This window comes from Cnephaeus nilssonii (genome assembly GCF_951640355.1).
Source record: "Cnephaeus nilssonii genome assembly, chromosome: 13".
NCBI lineage: Eukaryota > Metazoa > Chordata > Mammalia > Chiroptera > Vespertilionidae > Cnephaeus > Cnephaeus nilssonii.
In genome coordinates, this window is record NC_137084.1 from 54,639,562 (window position 1) to 54,665,669 (window position 26,108).

General features: G+C 45.5%; 1 protein-coding gene across 1 annotated transcript; it reads left to right on the top strand.

Annotated features, from left to right (window-relative positions):
- The first annotated feature begins 11,305 nt into the window (after nt 1-11,305).
- Nucleotides 11,306-20,722, top strand: PRSS23 (serine protease 23). Its single transcript, XM_079787936.1, has 2 exons — nt 11,306-11,467; nt 19,163-20,722. The coding sequence occupies exon 2, from the start codon at nt 19,178-19,180 to the stop codon at nt 20,312-20,314; it is 1,137 nt and encodes a 378-aa protein (XP_079644062.1). The 5' UTR covers nt 11,306-11,467; nt 19,163-19,177; the 3' UTR covers nt 20,315-20,722.
- The last annotated feature ends 5,386 nt before the right edge of the window (nt 20,723-26,108 follow it).

The window sequence follows — 26,108 nt, forward strand, 5'->3', positions numbered from 1 at the left end:
ATAACAGATACCTTCCTTCCCTTGCCAGTGAGTGATTTAGCAAAGGACGTATGACCATTGAATTCTGGCCATTGCGATATGAACAGAGGTCTGGGGAGTGGTGTAATTTTGTTGCCCCTGAGAGAGAGACATAGGATGAGAAACTCCCTTTATTTCTTCCCTGGATGTAACTGTATATGGTGTTTGCTTATTATTTCTCCCTCCACGTTGCCACAAGCTTGAGGGCAGCACCAAGCAGACAAGGGCAGAGCCAAGAGAAGCAGAGCTGGAGCCTTGAGTGCCCCTGACCTGGAGCCACCCCACGCTTGAACTTCTTAATTTGTGAGATAATCCACTTCCTTATTATCGTGTAAGCCAGCCTGGGTCAGGGTTTCCACTCTTGTAGCTGAAATCATCCTCACAGAAACAGTATGGGAAACTGTATGATATATGGGCTTGGGGCAGAGAGTCCTGGGTTTGAATCCCCTCTTCAACACTTCAAACTAGGAATGCTACTTAACTATTGGGAACCCCAGTGAAGAGAGGGATACTCCTTTCTACTGCTCAGGGTTATAAATAATAAGCAGCTGTTGTTAAGATAAATGTTAACTTTGCCAATGGTATAAGTACTTTTACAAAAAAAACAAAACATACCATATTTTCCGGCGTATAAGACGACTGGGCGTATAAGATTTTCCTGGGTTAAAAAGTCATCTTATACGCCGGAAAATACTGTACCTTTTCTGAAACAATCCCCACCCTCTGTTCCATCATTCCTGTTACAATTACTGTATTTTCCAGCGTATAAGACTACTTTTTAACCCAGGAAAATCTTATACGCCCAGTCGTCTTATACGCCGGAAAATACGGTACTTTTAAAAGTATAACTGAACACAAAACAATTTAATGGCTCACTCATCCTTCCTCCTCTAGTCAGGCAGGTATTAGTTCCCATACAAAGGTTGAGTCCTATCAAGCTTAGATCAAGAATACCCAACCTCTGAGTGAACCTCATTTCCCTGAAGCTTTGAGATCCTTGGGCAGGGGATGAAAGAGCTGATAATAAAATTTCGATTGAAGCTGAGGTTGGGGGGCTGCTACCAAGACTGGAATTTGCCTTGAAGTCAGCAACCAACCCTTCAAAGGGTAGTCTAACAAATCAAAGACTTGTCATTTATTTGTTTTTAATTTTTCTGCAGAAAGGGTCTTGTGGGTTTAATAGTTCAATTTTATTGCATTGTTGAAAACAGACAGAAAGAGAGAGAGAGAGATTGCCATCTCTTGTCCTGAAAGAGTAGATAACTTGGATAATCTCACTTTACCAATATGCTATTTATACAACTGTGAGGTCATAGGGGTTTAGGATTGGGCTGGGCCTTCCTGGATCTTCTTGGATTAGAGCCAGGTGCCTTTTTCATTTCAACATTAAAGCAAATATATATATATATATATATATATATATATATATATATATATATATATATATATATAATGTCCTTTTGGATGGTGTCACAGTTGCTAGGGGGAGCTAATTTTTATCAGTAGCATAATTCCCAAAGTACTCTGTTACCTCTTATCCCTCTGTTTGATGGAGTGGCTCATCGGGAGAAGATGCCCTCACTCTGGCTGCGCACTGTTGTCCAAACAGGGCCCCAGCCAGCCTTGGGGGAAGACAGACAACATCTGTGTGCTCCAGCCAAAGCCGGGAGGGCCCTCAGAGAGTGTGAGGCTCGTGGACACGGTGACTTCAGAGCCGTTTATTGACAGTCTTGGCTTCTGCCTTGATTTCTCAAGACAAGACAATAATGGGACGACTACTTGCAGACACCACAGGATCTCGTGTCTTCCCACTAATTTTAGTCTGCCGAAAACCCGGGTAAAATGTCACTCCTCCCTGAAGGAAGGTCCCACCTGCAGCTGCTGGTGTCAGTACTGCAATCTCCTCCCAGCGTGACCTTTATTGCCCTGTCAGGGTGACAGGCTCCCCAGAGCTGTCACCCTCTGAACCTGTCCTTCCTCTAAGAGCTCAGGCGGCAGTGGAGGGCACCTGCGGCCACCAGCAGTGACAGCCACTTGCCTTCATGTGGGTAAGTCCACCTCCCCCCACCGCTCCTGGGGAAGGGCTCGCTCTCCTTCGGCCTCCTCTGTATCAGGTGGAGAGCTGGCTCCAGTCCTCCTGCAGACTTTGAAGTGGAAAAGGACACGGATGGTTATGCTTGTGGTTTCCCTAACCTGTGTACCCAGGGCAGCAGGAGCCAGGTGATCCTGTGTTTAAAATAAAACAGGTGGCTGGGCTGAAAGAGCAGGAAGCAAATTGCTTCTATAGATACAGGCCTTCCTGCTTTAGCCTTGGGCTGGCTGTCCTTGCTTTGCTTTCAAATGATGAGAAATCACTGCCCTTCGCAGGGACGGCTGCAGGTGCGAGTCCTGGCGAGCTGGCTTGTTTTTCAGGACCCCTCCCTTCCACCGAGGTGGGGGGAAACCAGTGGCTTCCGGCTATGTCTAAGAGGTGTCCGAGCAATTTGCTGAAAACTAAACATTAGTCTCAAATTCAGCTCATTGTTGGCTGTTTTCAAGGTCAGGTTGGCTGAAGATGTCAGTCAAAACAGCCAAGGGAGCGTCCCTGTTATCTCCGTCCAAAGGGCTCCCTATCGTCTACAAAACACCGTCCATTTGGGGCCTTGCTCTTACGAGTGGGGTTTTGTGCTGGATGTGTAAGGGCTACAAAATAACCAGCACATGATACTTTCCTCAATGAGCTTTTAGACTTATAGCTATCCATAGAGTTGCTATAGCAATAATAATAATAATAATAATAATAATAGTAATAATGGGAGCTAACATAATTGGAGAATCAGGCACCATATGACATGCTGATATGTTGATGCATTTTCTAATTTAATCCTCGCTATAACCCTAGGAGGAGGGTATTGTCACCATCCTGTCTTGCAAATGGGGCCCCAGAGGCTTTCCCAGTGTGCTGGCTATTCTCTATCTGCCTCCCGCCCAGCAATTCTCCACCCTTCACTGCCCTGCTCTGTGCCCGGGAGGCTGAGCCTTGCAGACAGCCAACCTGGCTCCCTTTTGAGCTGACTTGGCAGGCTCCAGAGATCAGAGGGCGGAAGAAAAAGGTCGGGATGTTTCTTTCCCACTCTCTCCCTCCTCGGCACCAGATTCCTAGCGGTAGCTGCATCCCTCCCTGCACTGCACAGCTCCTGGCTGCAGAGCCCCGCCCCTGCACTTACACTCCTCACCGGGCTCTTCTGTGGCATCTCCCCCTCCCACTTCTGCCCTCACGGTAGTGATGGCTTCCCCATGTTGCTAGACCCCAGGCCTCTCTGTCCTTGTTTGTTCCCTCAGCCCTGTCCTCACCTCTGTAAGTAGTCACTTCATGAAAGTCTTTCATTTGAACCAATCAAGGGCAAATTGTGTTCCTGTCAAGACCCAAACCAGGACATCTAGCAAAAGAGGTGCAGATCAGAGATTCAAACCACAGTATTCAGTAGTAGGAGAGGGGAAAGTAAACTGATAATAAAATAAATGAAATTAAAAGAGCCACGAGAAAGTTGTAGAAAGTGTTGTGGGAAACCAAAGGCCAACAAAAATACTTTGTTGAGGATGTGACATCGTTAGGCTTTTTAAAACTGAGTAGAATTGAGACAAGTGGATATGAAGGGAAGAGTTTCAAATATGAGCAGAAGTACTGAGGCAGTAAAAGCACACACCACATGTCGGGAACCTAAGTGGGTCAGCCCCGGAAGTGGAGTAAGCTTAGGGATGGTGTTTCTCAAACTGCGTCCTATAGAACTCCGATGTCCTATGAAATGTTACTACCACATGGGGGTGGGGTGGGGGTGGGGAGGAGAGCCCACAGTCAAATAAAATTGATTGGACATCTTTGCGATTGATTAACTTAAGCAGGTTTCTCTGCTCAGGACTTCTCAGAGCATTTGAAAGGCCAATGTGCATATTTGACTACCTTTTTTTCCCATGGATGGTCTATTAAGATCTTCCAGAGTGTGGGAGGAAACAGAGTTTGGGAAACATATATTGTCCAATAGGATTCTACACTCCTTGGGAATCCCAGCAGAGTGATTCAGATCACCCTGTGTCAGCCAGACTTCAGAGCATGTCCCAAGGGTTCTGCAGAGAGTCGGTGGGAATGCCACAAGTCATGGACAAATGATGCTTAGAGTGCCATCAGGCAGCCATGACATGAACAGTGAAATGCAATTACAGGCCAAGTGAAAATCACATTGGTTATTTTGACATGGTCCATAAGGAAAGAATGATCAATGGGCATCAAACAGAAATTGGGGTTCATATCTGGGAAAATATTGGAGCCCCAGAGGTAAAATTTCATATACTATGTGCCCTGTTCCTAGTGGCTGGCTAGCCAAATTATTTCAGATCTGATATTTTAAGCTCATTAAAAATGAACCAGGCTGTGAGATTATAAGACCAGACAATAACCTATAATAATAAAAGCATAATATGCTAGTTAGACTGGACAGCCAAACGACCTTCCGAACACCCTTCCAGATGAAGCTGCAGCAGCAGGGGCTGAGGCAGAGGCAGAGGCAGAGGCAGGCAGACAGAGTGGTTAGGGGCTATCAGGCAGGCAGGTGAGCAGTTAGGGGTATCAGACAGGCAGGCAGGCAGGCAAGCAGTTAGGGGTATTAGGCAGGCAGGCAGGCAGTCAGGCGAGCAGTTAGGAGCCAGCAGTCCCAGATTTCGAGAGGGATGTCCCCGACAGGGATCGGGCCTAAACTGGCAGTTGGACATCCCTCGAGGGGTTGGGGATTTTGAGACTGTGCAGGCTGGGCTGAGCCGGAATTTCGTGCACTGGGCCTCTAGTTATACATATTTAAAAACCTACATAGACTAGCCCTAACCGGTTTGGCTCAGTGGATAGAGCGTCGGCCTGTGGACTGAAGGGTCCCAGGTTCGATTCTGGTTAAGGGCATGTACCTTGGTTTCGGGCACATCCCCAGTAGCGGGTGTGCAAGAGGCAGCTGATCGATGTTTCTCTCTTGTTTCTCTCTCGTGGATGTTTCTAACTCTCTATCCCTCTCCCTTCTTCTCTGTAAAAAAAAACAATAAAATATTGTAAAAAAACACACCTACATAGACTAGACAACCATAAAGATTAGAAAGAAGAACAAGACAGAGTTCCTGCTCCTAAAGAACTCTGGACCATTAGAGGTTGAATGGTTAAATATTTAACTATAATGTAAGATATAATTTCAATACCATTCTCTGAAACACAGAGAATAGACTTCTATCTCTACACTGAAGGGTTTCTGAGAGCTTGACTAGAATAGAATTTGCCTGCGGAAAAAGGAGAAGAAACCTTAAGAGATGCTAAATTTGAATATCCAGATCCCATATTTAACCGAATAAAAGCTTACTCCTTATAACACAGAAAAGAGAATCCAATACTTATGTATAAATATAAACATAAATTAAAAACAAAAGGACATTTAAAAAATGCCTTTTAAAGATATAGAGATTTGGTAGAAATTCTTATAGTGTAAATGTAAACAGAATGTCCAAAGGTTTTTAAAGTCTATTTCAAGGCCAGTAGCTCTGCTGCTTCTCCTTAAGTTAAAGGAAGAAAAAAAGTCTTTATTTTCTCTTTTGTTCTTGATCATGAGATCCAATATGCAAATTAGAGTACATCAGAGAAGTCCAGCTCTGGCCTCTGGAGACATTCTCATTTTAACCAGAGAAAATTAGAAACACACAGTTATTTCGAAATGTTTCTAATTTTTCAGTTCAAAATAAAGCTCACAGTATACAGGAAATTGCTGGTGCCAAAATCTGCTTTTCTTCCTAATAATTTTAGATGCTATATTCTTTTAAGTAGGATTAGAATAAAGCTTTCTTTGATGGGCAGTCTTTTTTTAAGGTACCATATGTGACAATTTAACTATACAACTACTTTATATATTAAGCTTTTGTATATTATACCTTCACATTTTTATATTCAGAGTGTACTACTTTTCTTTCCAAACAATTAAAATAAAAAACCTATACTTAACAAACACAGAAAATTTTAAAAGGTTTTTAAGTGCAATACAAATACTTTTTAAAAAATTAAGTGCTGTAAAGTTTTGTGGTTTTGGTTTGTTTGTTTTTTGTTTTTGGTGGTTCTTTGTGTTAGATTTTTCTTTTAATTATGGAAGATTGTTGTAGTTTTATTTTCATTTTTTACTGTGTAATATTTTAAAGCTACCATCAAAAAATAAAATCTGGCTTTGCCCTTAAAATGTTGACAAATATATAGACTTGACAATATTAGTGGTTCAGTAGATGTTTATTGAGCAAAAGGACTGATAGTACCATAAGTGGAGATTAGAAGACCAAAAAAATACAACCCTGGCTCCCATTTGAATTTGTAATTTTTCCTAAATTTGATACTAAGAAACTCTTTGTTGCCTATAGACCAGATCTATGACAAGAAGATCTGGGGTTGAACAAGATATAATTTTTTCTTAGAAAGCCTGGATTAAACTTTTTGGCATTGATACTATAACAATTTGATTCATTCATTCAACAAATTTTAAAACATTTGTTGAACACTGACAGTAGTAGTAGTAATATTAATAATAGGTAATAGGTAATAATAGGTAAACTCCAATTTGGAATTTGTTTTGTGCTGAGCCCAGTGCTGTGTGCTTTTTGTACTGAGTAACTCAAGGAGTCCTTACAACAGCCCTCAATTAGCTCCATTGTACAGATGAGAAAAGTGAGGTGCAAAACTTGCCCACGGTCACCCAGCAACTATATAAATTCTAAATTGAATACAAGTCAGTCGGAATTCAAAATTGGATTCACGTTCTTTGCTACCCACGGATGCTCACTTGGTCCATTTCTCTTTACACTCATTACATAGTGCTGAAAACCCCCTTACTTACTAAGTAACTCACTAGATCTATAGTATCATGGAAATAAGAAGCCATGTGGAAATGATTTTTAAATATGTAATTTTATCTCCTTCGCAATAATCCTCATTGATTGATAACTTTCAAACTGACAAGTTGTGAAGCTGCATATAGATCTTGGCCTCATGAAACATAAGCACTGATGCCCTAGCTGGTTTGGCTCAGTGGATAGAATGTCGGCCTGTGGACTGAAGGGTCCTGGGTTTGATTCCAGTCAAGGGCACATGCCTGGGTTGCAGGCTTGATCCCCAGTAAGAGGCCTTCAGGAGGCAGCTGATCAATGATTCTCTCTCATCATTGATGTTTCTCTCTCTCTCTCCCTCTCTCTTCCTCTCTGAAATCAATTTTAAAAAAGAAAGAAAAATAAGCACTGAAATTGAGTTTAGCAGTTTGGAGTTGGCACTGAGTCTCTCACCTCCCTGCCACCCTAAGTTTTCAGTTATCTTTCAGTCCCAGCTCCTGCTCCAAGGCCATTTAATAGGCCATCACTAAGTGATTGCACAACCACAACAAAAGCAAGATAGAATCAAAAGGATGTTTAGAGCTTCAAAGACATCAGCAACCTCCTTATTGTAAACGTGAGAACAGGCAGGTCTGGGTAGCAATATAATACGAAATGGAGCCTGATGAAAGAGTAGAAGAGACTGAGCAGAAGTCATCATTGTAAAACACTGACTATCCTGTGAAACTACTTTGAACCTCAGTCTCCTCATCTGCAGAATGGAGATAATCATCGTCCCCAGTTTTCTGTTTGTCTTGAAGATTACTTGCACACTACATGGCACATACTATGTATTCGGTAAACATAGGCATAATTACAATCCAATCCTTGTTCTACCCCTTTCATTCACCCACTGATTCTCTCATTTCTATAGTGGATGAACCAATGAGATGTTTGTTCAAACCTTGCTCAAACCTTCTCCTTTGAGTTTCAGCTCAAATTCTACCACCTTATAGGAGCCTTCACCCCTGCCTGAGCGAGGATTAACGATTCCCTCTTCCATGCTCGTAGGCTGTAGCCAGAACCAGCCCTTATCTCACTTTCTCCTATCTTTGAGTTTGCTTTGTTTATATTTGTAGCATAATTTCCTAAAGGTGATAGATATTTGCCCCTGTACAGTCACCTTATACAGACCTGCCACTAAGTAAATGTGTGAGCCTTGACCTGAATGTATTTTTTTAATGTTTTTATTGCTTTTTAAAAAAATATATACTTTTATTGATTTCAGAGAGGAAGGGAGAGGGAGAGGGAGAGAGAAACATCAATGATGAGAGAGAATCATTGATTGGCTGCCTCCTGCATGCTCCCCCCTGGGGGTTGAGCTCGCAATCCGGGCATGTGCTCCTGATCATAATCGAACTTGGGACCCTTCAGTCCACAGGCTGGAGCTCTATCCACTGAGCCAAACCAGCTAGGGTATATTGTTTTTGTTTGTTTGTTTGTTTTTTCAGTTTTTTTTAAGAGAGAGAGATAGAAAGGTAGAGGGAAAGAGAGAGAGAGAGAGAGAGAGAGAGAGAGAGAGAGAGAGAGAGAGAAACATTGATCGGCTGCCTTCTGCATTCTATTGCTATGCATATGGAAAGTATTTGAGAATTACAATTATGGAGTTGAATTAAATTCTTAAGAAGCAGTGAGGATTTCGGTTTTCTTATTTTGTTATTTAGGGAGGGGAGTGAGCAAATATAAAAAAGAAAGCAAAAGGATACCTGCTATTTACACAGGGTGTTTCTGTTGGGAGGTCAAAGTACTCTATACATCTGTCCTCAACATTGTCCTTACGACAATCACAGTGACAACCTTGGAGCCACATAGTACCCTCTCATTTTACTATTGACAGCTCCAGGAAACAACAGAAGCCTGTGGTGTTTGTTCAAGCCCTGAGCTCCCCGTGGTCATCAGTAGGGAGAGCTCCTGTCTGGGTAGGGCCAATAGGCCTGAGACCCGCTGTGGGGATGGCAATAGGGGAGAGATGTGCTTTTGGGCCCTCTGGTGTCTCAGTTTCTGACTCTGAATGATGGCAATAATTACCTTGTTCTCCGTGATTCTACCTCCCCAACTTGGTTGCAATGTTATTTTTAAAGCTGCCAAGGCAAATGAGCAATGAATGCTAAAGTGGGCCGGGGTGTGTGCTGCAGGACGGAGCTAAGGGACGTCCTTGTTGCACAACAGACATAACATAGCTCGTGTCTACTGAGGGCTTGCTCTGTGCCAGGCGGTGTGCTAACCATTTTATGTGTATTAATTCACTCAATTCTTAAAACGACCCTATGGCCTTTTAAAAAGGAAACTGAGGCACAGAAAGGTTCAGCCAAAAGCTACACAGCCAAGAAGTGGAAGAGCCTGGAATGGTGCTCCCCCAGGCGAATGCCGCGGGCACCCTCTTATTTATGTCCTGCTCTGTCTTCCCGTGGCCATCTCTTTCATTTGGAGCCCGGCACAATGCTTTATGTGTAATGTGTGCTTAAATCAATACTTGTTGAACTGGAGTAAAACGAATACAACTGGAGCAGAGTTGGGAAGTCTGTCCCTTCTCTCCCTCCTTCCAATTCCATCCTCAGCTCCTCTATCAAGCATTTGGCTTTTAATGGTGTTTCTCCAATTGGGAGCTCCAGTCTCTTGAAGATTCATAATTTAATTTTTTTCCTACTTATGATAACAAGTGAATGGTACCAAGTACTTGTTGCTGATTTCAGTGCCTATGTGTGCCAGGCCTCGACACCGTGAAAGAGTTCCCACTTCAGTTCTGATGCTAATAACAAAGGAACAGCACAAAGTTCACCTCTAAAAGATGTGTTAGAGTCCAGTGCTGTATTACAATGACACAGTGTGGAGGAAAGGAGGTGTGATAGCTGGACCACGAAAACGGTGAGAAAATTGGGTCCATGCAGGGCACTTCACACACCATGACAGTGGAGAGCCACACGGAGCTCAAATGGACCCAACCTAGGCCGTCAGTACCACGTAAGGCTAGTAGTTGGGTAAACATTACTAACTCAAATTTTATAGTTCTGGGAAGAGGATTTTATATGTTATTTATAAATTTGTTTTGGATTTATTCCAGCGTTGTTCAAAAGCTGTAACTTAAGCTTATATCTGGTTATATATGTATACATCTAGATCTGTAGGCAACATTTTTAAAGAAAATAATTTAAGCCAATGCTGAGGAGGTCTAAGAAAAATTTGCCCGTAGAATAGTGGCGGATATGGGTTTTCCTCACATTTGAGAAACACCACACAATAACATGTATTTGGGGGCTTTCCTATTTAAAATAGATTACAAACGCAAACGCCTGAGATATGTCATTAACACTTTGGTGTGAAATAGTATGTTAGGCCCTCTCTTTTGGAGAGCAGGCTTTGATGGGAGATAGAAAGGCTACCAGACTTGATAGAAAAAAAAAAAAAAAAAAAAACGAAAAAAAAAAAACGTGGCCTATGTGCTTTGGGGCTAATGATTCACCCTCTGTAAACCCCCGGTTCCTTAGCTGTGAAATACTGGTAATCTGCATCTCCTTCACCACAATGGCCTTATATGTGAAGCTGGTTCAGAGAGGCGCTCAGTGACTGGCCATTTAAATAAAATTCTGATGTATTTGGGAGAGAACAGGAAGGCTCTACCACTAGGTTCTTCAATGGCACAGTCACCCACCTGGTTAGAGGAAGACTGAATTGTGCGCCCCTTGGAGTGACTTTTGGGTAGCCGGCCCACTGGGCGAGGAGGTGGCTCCACCAGCCGGTGCCGCGACAGAGAGCTGAGGCCCGCGGGCTCACCAGCCAGCATCTCAAGTTGCCCCTGCTGTGTGCGCTCCGGTCCCCACGCACCGCACTGGGTGCTGTATGGGAGGCAAAGCATTGGTGGGCGCGTCACCAGAATGCGGGGTTCCGTTCCTTGGAGGCACCTGAGAAACTGGGTGAAGCTGGGAGGAACTTGGTCGCCACCTAAAATCTCTCCAAAGTGCTTGTGGGGTGGGGAGCGCACGGATTTTCGCCAATTCTTCAAATTGGCAGAGGGGCTTCCTGGGGCGCCAGGTGTGATCCAGGCCCCCCGCTCGGTGGATTTGGGGGGAGGAGGAGTCATGTGTTTGGTGAGGAGGCAGCGCACTCCAGCCCCGGGGGTGAGCGGTGTCGGGAGGGTGAAGGCGCAAGGGTCCTGGGCAGGGCGCGCCCTCCGCGAGAACCGGCGCAGACCGGCGCCGAGAGGCCGGGACGGGCGCGTGCCGCCGCGCCGCCGGGACCCACCTGCCTGGGGCCGCGCGCCCGGCTCCGGCCCCGGTCCGGCGGCGAGGGGAGGGGGCGCGGTCGGCGTGCGGGGGGGTGGGGCGGGTGGCGGGCGCGCGGCTTCCCCGAAGGCGGAGGCGGGGCGGGCGGGCCCCGAGAGGCGTGGGGGGCGGACCCGCCTGCTGCCCGCGCCGCTCGCTCGCCCGCCCGCTCGCACTCGGTAGCGCCGCGGGGCAGGCATGGGAGCTGAGCGCGCCCTCCCGGCGCCCACACCTGTCTGAGCGGCGCAGGAACCCCGGCCCCGGCGGGCAGCTCGGCGCGGGTGAGTGCGGGCGCGGTCGGGGCGCCCTCCCGGACGCGGGGCGGCGGGGCGCGGGAGGAGCGGGACAATGGGCCGGGGCGCACGGCGTGGGGTGTCTGCGGAGCGCACGGAGGACTTGGCCCGGGCCGTCCTCGGGGCTGGGGGGCTGGGGGGCTGGAGGGCTGGGACCAGCGGCAGGAAGAAGTCCGCGGAGACTCGGGCGCTGCTGGGCACTTGGATTCACGCACTGTCACCCGAGAAGCGGGCGGGGAAAGAAGGTTCGGAAGACACTGCTACCTGGGATGCCTGGTGGGGGTGGGAGAGGAGAAAGCCGGCTCTGGGCACGCTCTCCTCAGGGTGGCAACACCCCACCTCCTGCACACACCACAACCACCACTACTTGTTTTCCTCGAGTTTTGCGTGTAAATGTTCCAACAAGATCGGAACATTAAATTTTAACCCTGGGCACGTGGTTGTGCACGCACCTTAGCCAGCAAGGAAAGGGCAGTGGACACAGGTTGGGGAACAGGACCTGTTCTCCGGGGCCTTAGGGAAGGACCCTGTGCTTCCCTAAGAAACGGGTGTCTGGGGACGAGTTGTTGAAAGCAAAGACTTCTTCAGCCTGTGGTCATCCATCACGCGGTAACTTATAAATAAAAGTTTGCAAAAAAGTTTAAAAAGTGTCTTAAAAGAGGAGGGAGAATTGTGTAGGTGCAGGAAAACCGCCACTCCCTTTCAGAGTACAAATTTGGTTTGCTTTCACCAGAAAAGAGCTGATAAAAATCCTGTTTGTTTTATTGCCCTTTGGGCGACACCCAGGAGATTTCAGAAACAGCCCATAGGGGGTGGAAAGCTCCCGGTTAGTGTTGGCATGGGGCTGGCTGACTTCTCTCAGCTCCTGAAATTGAACTTGAGGGGGTCCTCCCTTCCCCCCTCCCCCCCCCCCCCAAGCACTTTTTAGGATCAGATAGGCCAAAGTGAGAATCGTTTTTACGAGTGGTGCTGTGAGAAGGAGTTAAATTCATAGTCTGAGGGCAGCTGTGGCCAAAAGCCGAATGCCAACTTAATATCCGGATATTTATTGCACTTGCTCCAGGGCCCTATTTGTGCATAAGAGCATTCAAAATAGACTTATCGCTGTCTCCCAAGACGTCTCTGTTAGGCAGGAGTGCATGGGAGGTGGAGTGGGGAGAAGGCGCTTAGGAAATACCCCAGAAAGCCCTTCTCTGTACTTGGGGGAAGTGTTGGTGATCATATGCACACCATCTGCATTTCAATACATTGTTTCTCTTGTGTTTGTCTCATATAAAGTCGAGAGGTAATTTTTCATCCCTTCCTGTGCCTGAACTGCAAAGGAAGCATTATTCCAAGGTAACTAATATGGATCTCATTCTGTAACACCGACAACTTATTCAGGTAGATGGTGAATGGTGGGCGCATTTTTCTGTCTGTAGCATAAATGCCAAGGAGGCCATTAGTGGCCTGAGAACATTGCTGGGCCCTCTCTGCCTTGTTTCAGAGTCTCAGGTTCTCCTCCCTGTTTCTTCTCATAGATCCCCGGGGGTGGAGGGGGGCGGGGAGGGGATTTGTTTCTCATGGATTCACCATTGACAGTTTTATACACTTTGTTCGTGTACTGCTGCCAGGTTTATCCCCGGTCACTAGGGTAGTTCATTTTGCCTAAAATCTGATAGAGCAGTTAAGCTTCTATTGCCCACCAGATTATGTTTAGGGTGGCTGCACTTGTAAATGCCCTGCATTTCTTTCCTGTACAGGACTGTAATTCTTAAGCCATTATGTGATCAGGTCTGTTTTCCTTTAACAGATTCGGTGACTTTGGAAAATGAGAGCAAGCCTGGCTACAGAGCTTTGTTCATTTTTAGGTATTTGCTTTAGGAATTAGCCTGGTTTCACTGTTCAGTGTCCCCAGCCACAGATGCCACGGAAAACCCTTTGTTCATCCTTCCAACTGGTGTCCAAAACGTCTGTCTTCACAAACTTTCCCACTGTCTCTTTCTGTGATGACTGTTTACAGTGGTCACCGGAGTTCATCCGTTGTGCAATAGTTTACACGTTGTCCTCCCAGCACTTGCTTGCTATAGGCGTTATAGCTTTCTCCCAAACACGTGCCCTCTGGAGGAGGCCTGTGTTGTTGCAGTTTTGAAGTCTAAGGTGCAGACCTAGAAGAGAGCAGTCTTGGTCCCAGTCTCCAAGGAGATGAGTGTTGTTTGCACCTCTGAGCTCGTAGTGAGGTCCTGAAGTGGCAGCATCCTCATGAGGTATGCATATGTTTAGACGGTGGGCAGCGGGACGGTGGCTCACAATGAGTGATGGAGCATGGACTGTGTAATCCTCTTGTGAGTCAGTATACAGAGTTGGAAAAGGAATACAGTTTCCCTATTACTAAGCGTGGTGAGAAAATATTTGCCTACCTTAATTTTCCATTCTGCTTTGCCATTTGGGTGTAGTGATGCACGAACATACTTAGCTGAGAACTTTAAAAGATAAATATGTGTATGAGGAATTCTTATCCTGTACAAAGGCTTGTTCTTAAAAAACGAAATGTTGTAGACCTGAATTTTCTTCATCCAGATTTAGATATAATCAGATAAGACTTGGACATCTTCATTCCTAGTTTAAGGTGTGAGTTTTCCAGACAGTTCTGTAATGATTCATTTGTAAAGAGAGAACTTAAAGTTATGTAACCCATTTAGTTACCTTTCCAGCTGTGCACTTATGAATGTTTTTATTACATCTGTTTACATTCTAGAGTGTTTCTGTTTAAATAACTGGGCATGGCACAGGCTTACCTAGAGCTGATAAAAATGGAAACAATGATTATTTGTCTCCTGGGGAATTATTCTATAATCAGGTGAGTTGAGGAATTAATGCAAAGCCACCTACCTGATTTTAAAGCATCCCCATTCTCCTTGGTGTGTGATTAATGGGGAAGGGGCCAGGGGAATGTGTGAGTGCCTCAGGGAGCAAGCAGCAGGTCAGCCCACACTCTCCCGAGAGCATTCACACCCAGCCATCCTTCCTTCTATTCTTGAAAGCCGCCCTCTGTTGGAGGTCTTTGCTTTCTTTGATGACTGAACAGGGAAATCTTGTCACCCCGATAAGCAAGGGATTAACATGGTAAAATTTCCTTTTTCTTTTGCCCAATGCCCCCACCCTCCAGAGTTTCCTAAAGGAAAGCCCCTGCCTGAGCTGTGACTGGCTGCACAGATGCTATCTGTGAACAGCATAGTGCCTGCCCTGGGCTTTTGTGACCCTAGAAAGTTATAAAATTAGAGACTCCTAGACCTGAAAAGACCAGAGCTGAGAAGACTAAAGAGATCACCTGGTGCCCTGGCCAGTTGTGGCTGGGCGTCGTCCTGTGCACAGAGAGGTTGCTGGTTGGATTCCTGGTCAAGGGCACATGCCCGGGTTGTGGGCTCGGTCCCCAGTGTGGGGCCTGCAGGAGACAGACAATCAATGATTCTCTCTCATCATTGATGTTTCTATCTCTCCTTCTCCCTTCCTCTCTGAAATCAATATATATATATATTTAAAGGTAGAAAATGTCAGAACAAGGTTGTACCCCACAAGTTAATTAATAGATTTAAGTAATAATATAGGGAACTTGTAAACAATGTTTCAAACTAATAGAATCCCTGGCTTTTGAGGTATTTGAAAAGCTTATTTCTAAGGGATTAGAACTTCACCTTGCCTTGTGGTTTAGCAGTTTTTATAGATGGTAGACTCCTTAACTGGCTGAATGCCCAGAATTTAACTTGTAAGGACTCTGAATTGGTAATATTATTTAATACTCATTAGATAATTCTCTGTCTAGAAGAGTAATATTCTGTGATAGACGCTTTAGCCTTCTCTAGCAGCACTGTGTGATTTGTAAGTTATCCTAGAGGTTCTTGGCTTAGTCACCCATCATTTTGCTGAAGAATAAATTTGATCCTATGTCAAGAGGCTGGAGTGAAGCTGTGGCTAGTGAGAGGGCCTAGCTAACTGCCCAGTGCTCACGCTCAGGAAAAGACTTGTTCTAATATCTCCATACCCACTAACTCTCATGAACTGACTTGTAAAAACATTGTTTCTTTTTGAAAGACAGACTTAGAAAAATCAACAACCAAGAGAGGGATGGTCATGCTTCAAGGCCTTTGCAAATTTTTTTCTTTTAAATTTTTTATTGGTTTTTAGAGAGAGTGGAAGGGAGAGGGGGAGAGAGAGAGAGAAACATTGATGTGAGAGCAATAAATCGATAGGCTGCCTCCTGCACACACCTGCACTGAGAATGGGGCTCATAACCCTGGGACACGTGCCCTGACCAGGAATCAAAGCAAAAACCTTCTGGTGCACTGGATGACACCCAACCAACTGAGCCACACCAGCCAGGGCAAAAGTATTTTTCAAGCAGGGGTTTACTATAGGCAAAGCACTTAGAAAAATGAAATTAGAGTTAATTTTGCCTGAGAGGGGGTTAATTTATTAATGCAAGGCTTCTAGATGGATCCTAGTTCCAGACTCTTTCTTACTATTCTCTTTCCTGATACCCTTGGCAAAGGACTATTTCAGTGTCTGGACACATGGATGAAGCTAAAGACAGACGCCACTGGAGCGATTCTGCTACAGTAGATAATTCAAACTCTCTATTCCCAGTATCCAGTTAACATGCAAATTTCAGGTTTGGGGTTTGAAGATGCATGATCTAGATAATAATATGAGCATATTTTAACTGTTATGGTCATCATACACACCGAAAATATTATTGACAACTTAAGGTAATACATAGTATAATAAGATCTCATCTCCTCCTCTCTCTCTCTCTCTCCCCTAAAAATTATATTTTGAAAACAGGACTACTTGGCAGCTTGCACCTCTGTCTGGAGTCTGTGTTTTCTTGCTTAAGATTAGCTGAAGTAACACTTGGCCTACCACGTCTGCTGCTCAGTGTTAGCAGCATTAACGTTCTCCACATTAGTCGAAGAAAGGAGGGGGTGGTGTCTCGGGGTCCAAGATACAGCCTCGTGGGAGGTACATGATTCCTCCTAGTACATATCACACTTGGCAGGGATTCTAGTGTGGGGGTGCTTAGTCACCTAGACAGCAACTTACATAGAGAAAAGGCTGTCCAAGCCCTAGATATGCCCAAGAGCTGGGTCCTCGCCCAGGAGATGGGAATAATCAGATACAGAGCCATCCCCGAAGTCTCCTACATGGTCGTCCTCACCACACCTACCCCACCCATAAAGTTGGCCTGTACTAGCCTTAGCATCCCCTCCCTTGTCTACTTGGAGCTTTCATCTTTTTTTTTTTTTTTAATTTTTTATTGTTGTCAGCAGTACAGATGTCCCCCATTTCCCCCCTACTCTCCCCTCCGCCCAACCCCCACACCACCCCAGGCCTTCACCTCACTATTGTCTGTGTCCATGGGCTATGCATGTATGCATGTCATTCTTTGATTAAAGAACTTTCCGTCGTTTGTGCACATGCACCCCATGATTTAAAGAATTTAGAGGAAATAATTAGATGTAGTTCCTTCCCACGAAAGGGCCCGTGGATCCTTCCTATTTGGAAAAATGGAGAGAAGCAGTTTCAAGGAATCAGGAAGTCCCAAGGAACTGGCTTTCCAGGACATCCTGCCTTCTTTCCCCATCCCTGTTCTCCCTGACAGAAGTAGAATCATACGAGCACACCCCCACTAGGGATGGAGCTCACAACCCGGGGCACATGCCCTGACCAGGAATCAAACTGGCAACCTTCTGATACACTGGATGATGCCCAACCATCCAGTGCAGCAGATGAAAGTGACAAGCACAAGGATCCCAGAGGTGGGTGGGGCACCCCCATTTTTAGAAATACAGTGTGTGGATAATGGGGATATGGACTGGCATGCTCAGCTGGACTAGATCAGTTAACTCAATGGCACCCCAACATTGCAAATGGGTCTGTACTTCCAAAGAGGGAGAGGGTGAGAATGATGGAACAGTTTCCTTCTGACTCCTGCTACATTCCACTAGCCTCTTGAGACCTAACCCCTCCTTGTCCTAGTTTTGGGATGTCTGAGCATGAATGAATTACCTCACCTGTTAGTCAGCTTCCCTTGAATAGAAGGTTCAGAGCCATTCAAAACCGACCGATGCTTCGACATCTGGGAAAGTTCTACTTCCCATCTTCTTTTTGTTGTTGTTTTTCTTGTGGGGTGATTGATCTCAGGCTTTAAACACACCTTTCAGGATGAAATCCAAACTCCTTCATCTCCTATACTCAGCCCTTCACAATCCAGCTCTTGCCTGTTGCCTCTGTTACTTCTTCTGTTCCACCCTTGCGGAGCTAAGCACGATTCCTGAAATGATGTGCGTGCCCTGTCGCCAGGCTCCTTGTCCTCACAGACGGCTGTTTCCTCTAAGAGGCCCCTTCACTCTGTCTTCAGTGATCTAACTTCCGTTCGGCTTCAGCTCCCATCTCCAGCCTCACCTCCTCTGGAACCCCTCCCTGTTCTTCTTCCTCCCATAGCTCACTTCATGCCCTTTCTCTGAGCTACCACATCACCCTCATACATCGCTGTCATTAGCACTCAGCATGCATCATTCAAAAAAAGGATTTTTTTGAGCCACACCAATCATTTGCTCAGTTTTTCACGAATACAATAAATCAATCAATCGGTGCTGAGTGCTAGCCTAGGCCCAAATTCAAGGCATTTAGACTAGCTGGGACCATAGAGACAAAGGCCTGAAAAAGTAACCAACGGTGACAGTCATGATGCGATCGACCTTTGACAAAGGTCCTGCTGATATAAGACAAATCCTATAGGAAGAAGAAATATTTTGTATGTTAGAGGCCTGACTACTCTGGCACTAAATTTTAATAGGTAAGGTTGTTCTAAATTCAAAGCAAAAGAAAAACAAAACACACACACACACAAAGAAAAAAGAACCCAAAAGCCTTTTATCCTTGGAAATGCACCCAGTATTTAGAGGTAATGGGAGTCCCAATACAAGTGACACAGTGGAGCTATCCCTCCGTATGCCGTGTCACTCAGCAAGCTGAGTAAGTTTACCCTCTGCGTGAGCAAGGTGCTCTGTAGATGCTCCAAGTTCATGCTTTAATGAGAATGAGAGGAAAGAAAGGCAGGGGGACGAAGGAGGTAGGGAAATACGAAGGTTTAGTCTGAAGCACAAAGAAGGCTCAAAATTACAAGAAATTGAGGCTGGTCCATCAGTTCATCTGGGGATTGATGACCCTACACACACTGCCCTGCAGTGGGCCGTCCTTAGGGGCATCTTCAACTAAGAAGGGAATGAGCACCCGACTTCGCTTTGGACACCAGGCCATGGGAGTGTTCCAAGGTCAAGCCCTTGCATTGTGGTGAAACCATCATCTAGGGATTCCTCTCCACACCCTGATTCCTGAGGAGGGTTTGCAGACTTAGAAACAGTGACAGCCCCGCCGGCATGGCTCAGTGGTTGAATGTCGACCTATGAACCAGGAGATCTCAGTTTGATTCCCGGTTAGGGCCCATGCCCCGGTTGCGGGCTCGATCCCCAGTGGGGCAGTGTGCAGGAGGCAGCTAATCAATGATTCTCTCTCTGTCTCTCCCTTCCTCTCTGAAATCAATATATATATATGAAACAATGACACGCATGCCGTTGACTGCGTTTGCAGTAAACCAGCACTTGGCCCCTTGCCCTCCTGACCCGCTTGTCTTTGTTCCCACAGAGAGTGGTGCTCAGCATGGCGGGGATTCCCGGGCTCCTCCTCCTCCTCCTCATGCTCCTCCTCCTCCTCTGTGCTGTGGGGCAGGTGAGCCCCTCCGGTGCCCACTGGAAACCCACCTGGCCCGCTTACCGCCTCCCCGTCATCTTGCCCCAGTCCACTCTCCACTTAGCTAAGCCAGACTTCGGGGCCGAAGCCAAATTGGAAGTGTCCTCCTCATGTGGACCCCAGTGTCATAAGGGAACCCCACTGCCCACTTACGAAGAGGTCAAGCAGTACCTGTCTTATGAGACGCTCTATGCCAACGGCAGCCGCACCGAGACCCAGGTGGGCATTTATGTCCTCGGCGGTGGTGGCAGCGCGTCTTCGGGCAAGTCCCGGAGGAAGCGGCAGATTTACGGCTACGACAGCAGGTTCAGCATTTTTGGGAAGGACTTCCTGCTCAACTACCCCTTCTCGACGTCGGTGAAGCTATCCACAGGCTGCACCGGCACCCTGGTGTCCGAGAAGCACGTCCTCACGGCTGCCCACTGCATACACGATGGCAAGACCTACGTGAAAGGAACCCAGAAACTCCGCGTGGGCTTCCTGAAGCCCAAGGTTAAAGACGGCCGAGGGGCCAACAACTCCAGCGCAGCCGTGCCCGAGAAGATGAAATTTCAATGGATCCGAGTGAAACGCACCCACGTGCCCAAAGGTTGGATCAAGGGCAATGCCAACGACATTGGCATGGATTATGACTATGCGCTCCTGGAACTCAAAAAACTCCACAAGAGAAAGTTCATGAAGATCGGGGTGAGCCCTCCTGCCAAGCAGCTGCCGGGGGGAAGAATCCACTTCTCTGGCTATGACAATGATCGACTGGGCAACTTGGTGTACCGCTTCTGCGACGTCAAAGATGAGACCTATGACCTGCTCTACCAGCAGTGTGACGCCCAGCCCGGGGCCAGTGGGTCAGGGGTCTACGTGAGGATGTGGAAGAGACCGCAGCAGAAGTGGGAGCGAAAAATTATTGGCATCTTTTCAGGGCACCAGTGGGTAGACATGAATGGTTCGCCACAGGATTTCAATGTCGCTGTTAGGATCACGCCTCTCAAGTATGCCCAGATTTGCTATTGGATTAAAGGAAACTACCTGGATTGCAGGGAGGGGTGACACGGGAATCCTTCCTGCAGCACTTACAGGTCTTCATGTCCTTATTTTAGGAGAGGCCACATGTGGTCATTGGTGCGTGTGTTCGAGTGTGTGCGTGTGTGTGCATGTGTGTGTGTGTAATGTGTCATAATACCTTTTACATCATTTTTTAAAATTGCAAGATGACTGGCATCATGATTTGAAAATTGGTTTGTGTATCATGTCATATCATTTGAGCAGTTGGAAAGCCTACTTTTGCATAGAAATAAAAAGCATACTGATGTTTGGGGCAATGGGGACTCTTTAGCGATTAAGTTAACCTTTCACTTTTTGAGAACTTTGATTTTCATTTCATCTGAACTTGTTGCAAAGGTTTATATTAAATATGTGGCATACAGGAGATATAAATTCTAATGTGTGTATAGTGTGTATTTTCTCCTGAGAGTCATCTTATTTTTGTTTTGTTTTGTTTTAAACTCCTAATCACTAATGTGTCCAGATGGCGGTGTTCCCTGCGGCATACAACACATGGTACCTTTCACAGCGCTTCTGAGACAGGCAGTTGGATTTGGAGCATCTGCGCAGTAGTCCTTGATCAGTAAAATAATTTGTTGACTATGTTAGTACACATTAAATTACATCTTACAGTCAGTCAGTACCCAAGATGTTTTTTAGTTTTGAAATAGTTTCTCTTCCGAAGATTGTTGCTCTACGTTTGAGGAAGACTTTGCATATGGCCCACCCCAGAGTAGGCTAGATGGTTTATGCCAACACTTCCAGGATTTAACAGGATTTCACTCACATTTCTCGAACTAGCTGTTTTTCGGAAGACAAGAATCAGGGCCTCATTCGAGCAGGCTGTGTTGCTTCCCAGCGAACAGTTGTGGTCACACTACAAACAATCATTGCATTTTCCCCCCGGAGTGTAGCACATCTCATGTTTTATCATTTGGATGGAGTAATTGAAAATGAATTAAATTCCAGAGAACAATGGATGCATTGCTCAGCAGATGTCACGGCAGAATAAGGACTTGTTTGGAGCCTGGCACAGTCTCACGGCCTAATCAGAATTATTCCGCATACTTTTCAGGGTGCTTTCGGGGAGCTGCGTGCTTGGGTCATTTGGACACTTTTCTCTTGTACTTTACTTATTTTATAGTAAAAATATTTGGAAGGTGCTATAAGAAAAAACAACATGACTTTTTTCCCCCCCACTAGCTTTAAAAGGGCCTATTTTACTGGAATACTCTAAGCTGAAGGCACGTAATCAAATACAGTAGCAACAATGGCAATTGGGAGAAGGCAAAATGGATCAGAATCATCACTCCAGTAAGTGCCTTTATGAACATTTTATCAATAGGAAAGTCACAGTATGTAAAGGAAAGAGTTTGACTCATTTTATATTTTCATTCTTTGCCTCTCAGCCTGAACTCTTCTTTTTAAATGGATTACAAATGGGTCACAAGGCAGATGTTTGCTGTTCTCACTCCCCGGGTAACTTCAGCCTGCCTTCTCACTATTTGTGAGGACATCCAAATACAGTACTGATGCTTAAACCTCCCCCAGGTGGTTTGGCTTGTGTGTCTCTTGAGCTTTTCAGAAGGATAATCTTGCTAAAGCACTCAAGAAATGTACAACCATAGTGCTTTCTTTAAATCACATAAGAAATACTATGCATAGCATCCTAGCCAGTTTGGCTCAGTGGATAGAGAGTCAGCCTGCGGACCAAAGGATCCCAGGTTCAATTCCAGTCAAGGGCACGTATCTTGGTTGAAGGCTCCTCCCTGACCTGGGCCCTGGTCAGGGCTCATAAAGGAGGCAACCAATCAATGTGATTCTCTCACATCGATATTTCTCTCTGTCTTTCCCTCTCTAAAAAAATCAATGGAAAAATATCCTTGGGTGAGGATTAAAAAAAAAAATACTATGCATAGCAAAGAGGCACAGGGCCACCAGGAATCTTCTGAATACAATTTGCTTTAGAATCTAGCAAGAATCTAGCCTGAGGAAGAAGAGCAGTCTCCATCTCTACCTCTGGTATTTGGGGGTTTTGTTTGGTTTTGCTTTTGCTTCATGTAAAGAGGTGTTCACTGAACACCTAGATCAGAACTGATTTTTTAAAAAATAAATATACCTTGATTTCTTCATGTCGATCTTGTGAAAAGGCTAAGCTTCCCTCAGCAAGGAGAGGCAATGGCAGAAAGTCAAAATAGCATCAATGTTTAGTTCTCAAGTAGCTGTAACTTTACTAAGGATTTGTACCCACGTGCTCCGGGCAGCACACCTCAAGACTGTAAAATCATTCAACATGTCCATCTTTTCAGTGGTAATAGAAGGAAGCATTTTATTAACTATCATGGAAGTTGAAGTAAAAAAAGAAGAAAGGACTCATGATATTATTAAGATAATTCATGTATTAATTATACATCCTAAGGCTATATTCCCAGTAAGATGAGTAGAAAGTTTCCTAAAGTGTGTGCCTTAAACACTCATCCCTCCACATTTTCTACCAAAAATAAAAAGGGCACCATCACCCAGGAGGAGGGAGATGCCCCTCAATGGCCCCCCCTTTATCAGGGATTCACATGCTTGTTTGCACATTAAAAGCGCTAAGAAGTCCTGTACTGGAGACATGTTAATGTTTTAATATCTGCATTTCAATAAACATCTTTGATCACCACACCCTTGTTTTCTCCTTATGAGCAATTTCGTGTTCTAATAAATACATTTTGGGGATTGCTGTAACAGCCTTCGGGTCAAGGTGATGATGCACAAAGTCTGATGAGCTCCAAGTGCTGTCAGGTGCCGGTGGTTTAACCTTTTGGTTTAACCAGAGCCCCGTATCCAGATTTGAAAGTGTTTAGAATCTAAACGGCAGAGAAGAAACTTGAAAACTATTTGTTGCTGAGTATCAAAAGGTTGTGGCAGAATTGGGGGCACATTTTTTCCATAGACTTTATTTGGAATTTTGGACTTTATAAAGGAACTAGTCCCTCCCCCCAACATTGGGGAGAGGGGAGGACTAAAGAGGTAAAGAAATATAAGCCAGTCTGTGGCAGAGTTGTATGTATATTCTTTCATTACTTTTTTTGGACCAGAAATAGATTTTTAAAAAACAACAACAACCCTGTAGAGTAAGTGGGGACATGGGGATCATTCCCTTCACTGTGTGTGACTGACTCATCTACCTGCCCCGTGGAGGGCAAGCCCCCAGCGACACCTGGGTCAATATTTAAGGTAGTGGCCTCTCTCTGACACCTAGAGGAGTCTTCGGTTCAGAACTTTTGAGGGTGACAAGCACGCATTGGAGTGATGACGCTCTATCCGCCATGTGCTAACATGTAAATGACAGCCACCCAGGGTGCCCAGAGCGGTTCTGACAGCCGTGCTCAGCACTTCCTCTCTGAGGGCGGTCACAGCTCCGGGCCAGAGAGCCTAGTGGACAGCTGCTGCACTTTCCTTCTTGCTTTGCCTGAGTCTCACTGTTCATGTCTGCCCTTTCCTTAGTCCTTGCCATGAACCAGCTCAAAGATGCCTGGAAGTTGCCTCCATTAATTGATTTCCATGGATACTTGGTAGAGTAGCCATTCAATTTATCATCTAGAATGGAATTCTTTGAGACCGGCTGAAAGGGAATTCTATCCCTAAAAAGGCTAGGACAGAAGGTGTGCGCCAGGTATGTCCTGGGAAATGCAGCATGTCTGGTCGCCTTAATTGGTAAGCCCTTCAAAGCACTGTATGGAATGCAGGCTGACAGTCCTCCTTGTTAACCCAGGAACAACCGTAGGGCTGCAGCTAACTGTGTGCCTCATCTCTGGTTTTTATTGTTCCTACTGCACGCCTTCTCCACCTGGATTAGCATTCTGAAGGCCTCCGATGGGGGAAGGAAACTTAAAAATTCCTTTTCACGGGGTGAAGTGTAGAATACATAGGTGGTAAACACAACCATTTCCAGCAGGTGAACACACATCTGTTTTTAGTCCAGTGTTTTCCAGAGAAGGAAATAAACCAGAGAAGGGAGTAAACAAGGCTGGGAGCTAGGGCAGCAGACTGGAGTGAGGAGATGGTGGTCTTGGAGCTGGGCAGACTGATTCCATAGTTGCCTGGTTCTTTTTGGGGAATAAACCTCAATGTGGGTTACTTTAAAACAGAAAACCCTTTTTGATTCAAAGATCCTCTCTTTTCTGGGTCCCAGCTCCTCCAGCGGCTGGAGTAGAGTGGAGGAAGAGCGAAAGGGCAAATATCTGTGTCGTTCCTCCGTGGTGACTACTTCTCAGATAATACCAGCTCTTCCATCCTCCTTAGCTCTTGCCTCTGGTGAGATAACCCTCTGCCTCCTGCTGTTGGGCACCCTTGTTTGGTAGGCAGCCCTCTCTGGTGGTGAAACAATACAATACCCCAACCACAGCCTTTCTTTTCCATGCTGGCATTACCCACTGGGAGCTCACAGGCTTGCTACACCTGACTGTGAGTTGCCCATTGAAGATTTTGGGGGAAATGCCCCAGGCTGAGGGAGCTGGAGTGCAAGAGCCCTGGCAAGATCAAATTTTGTCTGTTTAAGAGGTGAAATAGGCAAAGGGGTTAAAAAGTTATAAACATATAAAATAAGTCCCAGGGATGTAATGCAGAGTATGGTGTTGATAGTTAATAATACTGTATTATATAATTATAAGTTGCTAAAATCTTAAAAGTTCTCATCACAAGAAAAAAAAAGGTTGTAACTGAATGGTGACAGGTGTTAACAAGACTTGTGGTGATCATTTTGCAATATGTACAAATATCCAATCATTATGTTATGCACCTGAAACTAATATGTCAATTGTATCTCAATTTTTAAAAGGAGAAGAAGAGTGACACTTAAGTTTGGGGCCTGAGCATGCAGGTAGAGTCCAGGTGCCAATTGCTGAGATGGGAAAGAGGATTGGGGAGAATAAAAAATCAAGAAGCCCTGGCCATAAAGCTCAGTTGGTTAGAGCATCATCCTGGTACTTCAAGGTTCAATCCCTGGTTAAGGCGCATACCAGAATTAACTAATGGCCTGGCTGGTGTGGCTCAGCAGTTGAGCATCAACCTATGAACCAAGAAGTCACGGTTCAATTTCTGGTCAGTGCACATGCCTGGATTGTGGGCTTGGTGCCCAGTAGGGAGGTGCAGAAGGCAACTGATCAATGATTCTCTTTCATCATTGATGTTTCTATCTCTCCCCCTCTCCTTTCCTCTCTGAAATCAATGAAAAAATATTTTTAAAAAGAATCAACTAATGAATGCGTGGAACAACAAATCTATGTTTCTCCCTTTCTCTCAAGTTAACAAACAAGTATAAAGTAAGGAAAATCAAGAATTTTTGTGTTTGTCACATTAGGTTTGAAATGTCTAATAGATACCCAGGTGGAGATGTGAGGTAAATACCCCAGTTGTGCAGTGAGGATCTCCGGTTGTAAATTTCAATGGAAAGATCTTGCATCAGCATGTAGATAGCATTTAAAATCCCAGAGTAAGATAGTATCACTTGGGAGAGAATGAGGAGAATAAGATTGAGAAGTGGGCTGAGGACAGGATCCTGGTCCAACTTTAGAAGTGAGGTTCATAGCAGAAGAAGAAAAGGAGGAGGCAGCAAGGAGGCTGGAACGCAGCTGCTCATGAGATCAGGAAAGTGTGGCCTCCCACAAGCCAAGAGAAAAAAGTTTGAAGCCAAGTGTGGGAAAGGGAGGGCGAAGGGCAAGACAAGATCAGGTGGTATGTTAGGCTGCGTTGAGAAATGGCCCTCTGGGTAAATGGGCAAGGCAGGTGGGGGGCAGGAGACCAGGAGGCATCA